General features: G+C 42.7%; 1 protein-coding gene across 1 annotated transcript in view; it reads right to left on the bottom strand.

The window, feature by feature from the left end:
• Window positions 1-12: 12 nt before the first annotated feature.
• The window catches only part of pip5k1bb (phosphatidylinositol-4-phosphate 5-kinase, type I, beta b), a 33,818-nt gene continuing 25,243 nt past the window's right edge, over window positions 13-8,587 (bottom strand). Inside the window, exons 8-15 of the mRNA XM_084360631.1 lie at window positions 7,760-7,962; window positions 7,296-7,379; window positions 6,487-6,535; window positions 6,306-6,390; window positions 5,005-5,163; window positions 3,656-3,782; window positions 1,446-1,569; window positions 13-1,308 (exon numbers count right to left, since the gene is read on the bottom strand). Of these exons, the coding sequence (XP_084216757.1) occupies window positions 1,306-1,308; window positions 1,446-1,569; window positions 3,656-3,782; window positions 5,005-5,163; window positions 6,306-6,390; window positions 6,487-6,535; window positions 7,296-7,379; window positions 7,760-7,962 (834 nt within the window). The 3' untranslated portion in view covers window positions 13-1,305. The remainder of the gene's footprint in view (window positions 1,309-1,445; window positions 1,570-3,655; window positions 3,783-5,004; window positions 5,164-6,305; window positions 6,391-6,486; window positions 6,536-7,295; window positions 7,380-7,759; window positions 7,963-8,587) is intronic.

Below are 8,587 nucleotides of genomic sequence, written 5' to 3'. Positions count from 1 at the left end.
ACATGACAGACATTAAATTTAAGCAGTTTATTCATAGGAGCCTCTTTATATAAATATGCATTGTCTTTACATTCAGCGATTAAAGTATTTTTTCAGCAAATGGTAAAATATTGAATTTTACATAATAAATTATGGTCTCAAGTGACGTGTGTTTGTGGAATTCAACATTTATAGTTGGATATGGTCTTGATGAAGAGGTATCGGACAGCTTCTAAGTGTTGGATTCCTGTCTGATAACTTCTTGAAGAGGACACACTTATTCATTATCAAAGGATCTCCTGAGTAAAAGCATTTCAGTCATGACGCAAACCTCACAAAACTAGTAGCTCCACATCAAAAATGATCTACACCAGTATCATTGACTTACAGAGGTGTGCATTTGTAGTATAAAGAGAAAAAAAGTGCATATTCACATATCCAAATCTGTGCTTATGTCAGGCAGCCCACCCACCTAAGCAACTTCTTCAGAGAAAATATTTCTTACAGTAATCATAACCAATGTCAAAAGTGCCTTTTTATCAAGAGCGAGTGTGTCGTCCCTCCACTCTGGGCTTCATCCAAGATCCAGTAACTGTCTTTTCTTACTTTCCAGCAGCCCTTCGCCAGGGCTTCAGTTTCCTGCCAGGGCAGCACAAATAACAGCCCAGCTAGGATGAGGTGGCCACGTTAACCATGTCACAGTCTGTGTTCGGCCTCAGGAGCTTCAGAATCCATTAAGTCTGTTCATGCGAGTCTTTTCTCATCTGTCTTGGCTGTGGCTACAAGCTGGCTTGTGTCCTCCGTGGGACACCGTCACATCCCCATTGATCCGGGACGAAGATTCTGTCATAAATTCACTGTAAACATTTCTCTTCTGATCAGCAACTAATGCAGCTGCAAACTTAGAAAGTCTCATTTCTTTCTGGTCAGGAGAAAAAACATTTAAAGAAATGTATCTACCCTCTCCTATGTATATATAGTAAATGCTGAGATCTTGTGTGGGCCATGAAAACAGTATACATATATAAAACTTAATGTCACTGCGTTGACGCATGCTCTAAGAAGCGACACTCAGCCTGATGTTCATCACATTACATGATCATCACATGGTTCCTGCAGATGTCCTTCACTGTGACTGTTGGTGTCTTCTTTTAGTCCATCAACCAGGAGAGAATCTCAGTCTTCTTATGTGTTGGCAATACGAGTGGCAATATGGATCTAGCAGCACTAGAAGTGGAGTCAAAAGGCCAGCCTGGCCCGTCCAATGGAGTGCGGCGATTGTCTTATGATTGGCAGGAGGAAATGAAGTTTGTAAAGCTGCATTTTTCACTGCAGGGGAGAAGAGAGAAAACAGTGATTTTAAACACCGAAGGCCTGTTTTGGGACAGGGGACAAACAAGTCACAAATTCACAACGATAAGCTCAATGTGAGAGTGACTTGAATAACAAATGGAGAAACAACTCACCAAGTAGACATCAAGAACAGATCCGTCATCGCGGTCTATGTCCACGTCCATGGTGCTCTGCTCTGAAGTGAGGCAGATGGCACTGTCCTCCAGGGTAAACGTGGAGCTGGAGGCAACGTCATCTCTGAAACAGAAAAACATATTTGAATATTAACCCATGTCGGAGACAGGCAAGAGAGTCTATTGTCTGGTTCTAAGGTCGTTAAGGTAAAGCACCTGTATAAACAGTGCTTGACAACGGATGAAAAAAACCTCAGAAGAAACAAATCACACACACACACTATTGCAGAGACTGCGACATCAAAGAGACAAAGAGATGAAACGTCTGGTATGGAGGCCTCAGCTCAGAGGCTCATAGTCTCAGAAATCTCTCACAGGAAATGAACAGAGTCTCTTCAAGATCGACCACAATGATCAAGTCAAAATGAGACCCCTGCTGACAGATGGTCAAATACAGCATAGGAGAAAAGCGTGAACCTAAGAACTGAATTATTCTTTAAATATATAAAAAATGTTGGTTCCAGCTTAAGTGAAGACAACATCCTCAAGATCCCAACCAGGATATTAACAAATACTGTATCATGTACAGTATTTTATGCAACATGTCCATGTGTGTACAAAATAATGATAAGCAGGGAGTGTCATATAGGCTTTTAAAAATGTCAGATATGTATGAGACAGCAAAGTCTAGCAGCCTACACAGCCATCACAACTCCTCACAGAAATCCCTGCAAGTAGTTGGACTTAGTGGGGGGAAACATGGAAGAGAAAACCTCAGTTTAACTAAAAAAAAGCATAAAAGTAGCAACAAACAAATGAACTTCAAGAAAGAAATACAGTTCACTATGAGACTGCATTAATACCTGCATCAAATATATGGCTTTAGATTGACCATTAGAAGACAGAGTGCAATTTTGTTAATCTCTCCTTTTATTTGACTGTCCTGGTTCAACCACCAGAGGGCAACTTGAGAGCTATTTATCTTATGTGTGTGTACATCAGGTGACTCCCTGATAAATTCAGGAATGTGTTTTTCTCTTTTATGACATGTGACTGACTACCTTTTGTGTTCAAAGTCAAAATGAAAGTCAGGTAGAGGGAGCAGCAGAGAAGCACGGCTGCAGAGAAAGATGAAAGGATAAGGAGAGAGAGATATATGTAGAATAACAGCTGTATTTTAGAAACATCCTGCCCTGACTCATCACTACGTAAGGTGTTACAACTGTCACAGGCAGACCAGCTGTCAGACAAGGATTGTTGTTGGTGGACGTACAGTCGCGGCTGCACTGCTTGTCCTCCTTTGTCACAGTCTTTCTGCGGCATAATGGCACTAAGTGAGACCGTGTCAAAGCCGCTGTTTAAATATTTATGAAAAACAGTTGACAGAACAATGTCAGTGCAGCAGCAGGTGACTGATGAGGGGACAGGACCAGGCAAGTCACACAATGGAGCCTCAGAGAGCAAGCTGAACCTGACACTGCTGGACAGAAGGAGAGGTGAAGGACGGGAAACACGTCGAGGGCAGAGGACAAAGTGTTCAGAAGCTTCTGGCAAGCGGCAAAAAAATTACTTCAAGCAGCAGCCAGCCAGTGTAGTGAAGTGGTTAAAAGTGGGTTAAAGGTGTAATAAAACTTGATAACGTAATACGCTGATTATTATTTCATAATGTACTGTATCATTTCATCAGGTTTTACAATATCAGGTAATAAATAACTAATCCAGGTCTATGAGTCAACACCCTGTCGTTAAAAGATTCTGTAAATTATGTCGTAAGAATTGTTTGTAAAGTTCCTTCTTTTCTGTCTTGTAGATAAAAGAGACTGACAGTTCCCACCATCACACCTCTCATCCTTTAACTGTACTGTCCGTATGTTGCGTAGGAAGTGTGTGTATGTATATTGGACCTGTGTTGCCAAGCCAGCTGAGTCACCTGCTCCGTGACGCACATCACCAATAAGACCATGTGATGTCAGAGCACAGGTGATAATAGCGTGGGAGTGTGTGTGTGTGTGTGTGTGTGTGTGTGTGTGTGTGTGTGTGTGTTTGGCGTGGCAAATTTACTTGCCTTCCTTCTCGTCCTCAAGGCCGTGTTGTGAACAGGAACCTTGGCTCATTGTTTTAAGGTGATAAAATATTCTTTCCAACACTAAATCAACACAGCGTCATGATATAATGACAGCAACGGGAAAGAGTATAAAGAAAAATAGTACCTCTCTTCTGTTTGGTTTTCCAAGTTGACAAAGATGGAGGAGGTGGAGATGGTTCCCATTGAGGAGCCCTCATAGAAGGACGGGTTGGCAGGGACCAGATCAGGACGCAGGTACGAACCGAACACAGCTGAGGAAAAACATTCATGTGATATCAGTAAAAGAAAACAAGTGCACACTTTCCTACATTTCCCAGTTCCTTATCTTTTTCTCTGACCTTTACTCCATCCACCCAGTTTATAACACAGTTTTTTTTCCATTTTTTGTCGCCTCGAGGCCCAGGCTGCGAAGAGACTTACGGGACTTCTGAAACTTTTTTTGATGAGTAAATTGAACTTTGCAAAGTTGGTGGATTTCCCCTTTAATTGAGCCAACTAGTCAATATGATCAAGCTTTGTGGAAAAAGTTATTCTTGTGTACACTTCAGAGTTTAATGACTGAGACAAGGCAAGGCATCACAATTTGATTTGATCCAATTGATTAAGTGGTTCCAATGACACTCACATATTTCTCTGTATTAACCTCACATAAGATTTGCTCAGTCCACTCAGACAGACTGATTTAGTTCCCGTTAATAGAGTCAGGAAGGGTAACAATCCAAATTGCTTTAGAGTGTGTTGCATAACCGATTGAGACATCAGTGGGAGAGCGCTCGGTTGTAAAGAGAAAAAGGACACACGACCCTATGACTTCTCTTTCCGCTCCACATGTACGCCAACGCCCTTGTTTCTTCCGGTGTGACATTAGCCAACACATTAAACACAAAGGTCAGACACTGCTGCGAAACGTGTTCATCACTACAGACACTTTCACCTTTCCTCAAACACCTGATTCAAATACCTTCATGTACTGGGGGTCAGATTGCGATCATGAGGGAGAGTGAGACGGGGGTGAGGATAACAGCTAAAACTACACATCTCTTCTTCGCGCATGGACACACACATGTGCCGTTTATGTATCTAAGCCGCTGCTCATAACAAGGTGGCTTGTTTTCTGTCCATCGAGGCCAAACACTATATCAACCAGTGACAGCTTCCTCCCGGGGCAGTGATTAGAGGACGACGTTTTTATGACCTAATCTGAAAAAAACTAAAAATGTCTCAAGTGACGTGTCTCAAAAATTAGTATGAAATGTCAGATTAGGACACAGTTTAAAAAGGTGGCATGTGTATCTATTATTGAATCATTTAGGAGTTTTAAATAGGCTCATTAATAATTAAGATACTTCTATGAACATCCCTGAATCTTGTCAGGCATCCAAGATACACTGTCTTACAAACTATGAGGAAAGAAGTCAGTGAACAAAAAGTTGTCACGGTAAGAGTGAGGTTTCGCAACAAAGTTTTGTGTACCTTGTCCATCCAGACTGGCCAGACTGCAAGCTCCTCCCAGCCTGTCCCTCCTGTCCTCCGCGTTCCTCTCATCTGCCTGCGATGAAAGGATCTCCTGTGAGGACGACTTCAGAGCCGGGATGGAAGTACGGGTCCTCTTTGAAGGAGAGAATCGAAATGCTGCAGAGCGAAAAGGAGCGTGCAAGTGAGGGAAAGAAAGGAAAAAGAGGGATAAAGATTCAGGGGAGCGGGAGCAGAAAGAGTAAGAGGAGGAGATAATTGGAGGAGATAGTTGAAAGAGACCATTATCCTGATTGAAGCAATGTTCAAAGACAATGAAACTCCAAAGCTCTGCCTCCAAAATTAGCAAAGTCATTAAACTGTTAACTGCACAATGACGATTGCACAAGTGTCCCCTAAGCCATCCTTATTCTGCCTCCCAAGCAGGGCATGAAATTAAATCCTTTCCTGTCATCTCCCTCTGACGGGACTTGGCGATGGTTAATAGCATGGCTAAATCCTCAAATCTTTGCCTCAGCCATGTTCATTTCCACAGGGGGGTCCCGCATGGTTGCATAACATCTTTACTATATTTGATGTTAATGTGAAGTTCCAAAACTGGTTCCTGGCTTTACCTACAGCCACCACACTGAAAATAGACTGTGCGGATAAAATGGTTTAAATGTTGACTGAGGATCAATCATTCCCTCATACATCAATCAGCTCTGCATGCCTGATTTCTGCAGAGTTTAAAATGGCAACCAACGTCATCTTTGCTCCCAGGCCTCTGGTAGTTATCGACCTGTTTTCATCCACCTCAGTGGTTTGTGACTGTGCACCTTTGTTTTGCGATCGCCAGGCAACAAATTAAATCTGTTTTGTATGATCTAGCCACATGATTGCTTACACGCAACCAACATGAAGTCCTTAATTTCAGAGAACAAAAGAGTGTTATTTAATCCTACAATTTAATCAAAGCTCACATTTCTACACAAAATGAATTGTGTGCCTCAAATGCTTACGCAACAGCTAACTACAGAAGACGATTACAGCAAAGAAAAGAAAATGCTCTGGATGATCAGGACAACACACAAGGAAACAATATTCCACTTATTGTAACAAGTGAATTACCACTAATCTAATAATGTTGCAGTGACACACAAGTGCCTAGCAACGGACAATAAAAACCCCCTACGGAGTGGCTCTTTTTATCAAGCCAGGATTTCCTACTTCCCATTGCTGCCCCTGCCCTTTGTTTGCTTTTTTCTGCATGTGAGCTTCTTCAAACCCCATGTGTGACAATGCTGAACCTGCAGACTTACGTTGATTCTTCCTGAAGACCCGTGTGCTCATGAACTTGAGGAAGCGGCTGGCATAAAACCCAGGCCGGTGCACTGAAACGGAGTCCTACGGACAGGCAGAGAGGATGTTAGAGTATGTCACCACATGAAAGGCTCATTCATAAAGGCAGCAGTGTCAGATTTGAGCAAGGAATCGACTTACACCATCGTACACCAGGGCTTTCCACGAATGTTCCAACTTTTTAATGAACCTGGGGAGAAACAAAAAAAGAAAAGGCCTTGTCAGAAATGTATCCACTTAGCCAAAAACTCCCCTTTTCCCGCATGGCACAACACAAACTAAGTCTATTTTACAGCTACTAAGCAGAAAATACATTAAAATTTTGAATTATATAACTTGAGTCTTTGAGTGATGTAAGCCACCAGAAATAAGGCAGGATAAGTGGAAACAAATTGGGCCTATTCATCCTTTCTCCCTGACCCGATCTCACCTCACTTACTCTGTGTGCATTTAAAGGCCTTGACCAAGAGGGCTGACAAAGATGTATGTGATGCTTTTAAATTTCCACAAGTCTGAAAAGCCGATAAGCCAAAAGGCTTCCTGCTCTGTTACCTGACAAAAAATCAATGTGTAAATAAAGAAGACTGATAGACCGCTGTGTCCACTTAAATCGTGTTGGATGAAAAAAAGTCTTGAGTCCTTTCAGGAGTGTGATAAAGTGGCTTGTACCGCTCTCCACTAATGTAGAGTGATAATTCAACATCAAGAGGTCTTGTCGAATGCGAGCAGTTACTCCAAGAGTCATACCATGCTATCAAACTCAGTCCTTAACTATTCATGCACATTCCCTCTGAACTGTCACGTCTCTACCACACTTTACTCTTTAGAATCGAGACAGACATTTCTGCAGGTCATGCAGTCAGATTTAAATGGGTTTCATGCCCCCAGATATCATCAGATGAAAGAAATAAAATGGCAGCAGTTTTATACAGTCTCATAAAGATCAGTACCTGTATGACTGTAGGATGTCTATGATACCCAGGAAGATGAGCAGCTTTTCTTCTTTGTGTGTTTTGGCAGGGATGCCACCCATCCTAAAACAGAGTCAAAACACGGCAGCTGTCAGAGAATAGCTTCTGTTCATCTTCTGCAATGTTTGAAACACTGTTCAAATAAAGGCATTGCACCGAAACAGCTTTACTAATGTTTGTAAAAGAGGCACTTACAGTATTTACATTCACGTGTATTGCTGTAAATAGGCAGAACAGTGGCTGTGTTTGTATTTGTGTAGCCATGGTTATATTAGAGCCTGAATGTGTGTACACTGCTTGAGTGTCCTGTGCGAGGTATGAGCACGGTTGTGTAACTGTGTCCGGGGGAGAAAATGTGGAGATTAAGAGACAGACAGGGGCAGAGTGTGTATGCCCAAATATGTGTGCATAATATGTGTTTTCCCCCAGCCGGGCCGACTCACGTGTCGTCTGTGGTGAGGGCTTCGGCAGCCTTGCCGTCTCCCTGGATGGACTCCATGGCAGTGGAGTAAAGCACCCTCTGACCCACAGGTCTCCTCCCGTCCCCCCCTGCCTGGCCTGGCTCACCCCCATCTCTCTGGCTCTGGTCCAGGACGTGCACACCCAACAGTAGGCTGTAGTCCATGATCTTAAAGCTCTCCAGCACCTATAGCAAGTTACAAGACGTGTAGTGATGAGTGTTCAGTGACACATGATGGATTGTAATGAAAGGGAAATTTCACATTTTCTTTGACCTCTTTGAACACTAAAGAGATTATTCTCCTTGACCGGATACCTCACCATCAGCTCCCTGACCGTAAACACAGCGTCATTATGAAATGTTTTGAAAAACACATTTTTTTCCCTCCCAACACACATCAGCGCCTCAAAGACCGTGAGTTTGCAAAAGGAAATCTCTGTTTAAACCAGTTTTGAGTTAAACAAACAAGGTGTTTCTCCTCAGTGAGCCAAGTGTTACATATTGACCTGTCTGAGGAGCCTTTCGCCCAGTTTCCCAGAGCCTCTGAGACTGCATGTCTCTTAAGAGCTTGAATAAAGCAGTCAAGGCAAGACAAGGGTAGAGAGGCAGGCAGGAGCCCGATCGAGGAATGGGATCGGGGTCACTGCCAGGTAGACAGCTTATCTTATGACCTAGACTTGGAAGAAAGTTACTGTACTGGTTATAATTCTGACTGGAATAATTGTTTACAAGGGGGCGGTGGAGAAAAAGAAAAAAGCACGAGTTGTCAGAAAGAAAGACAACTCACTCAGTTGCCTCAGTAAGAGAAGAA

Source organism: Pagrus pagrus (assembly GCF_965226575.1).
Source record: "Pagrus pagrus genome assembly, chromosome: 8".
NCBI classification, from domain to species: domain Eukaryota; kingdom Metazoa; phylum Chordata; class Actinopteri; order Spariformes; family Sparidae; genus Pagrus; species Pagrus pagrus.
Note: the sequence above shows the minus strand (reverse complement) of the source record. Positions and strands in the feature narration are given on the sequence as shown.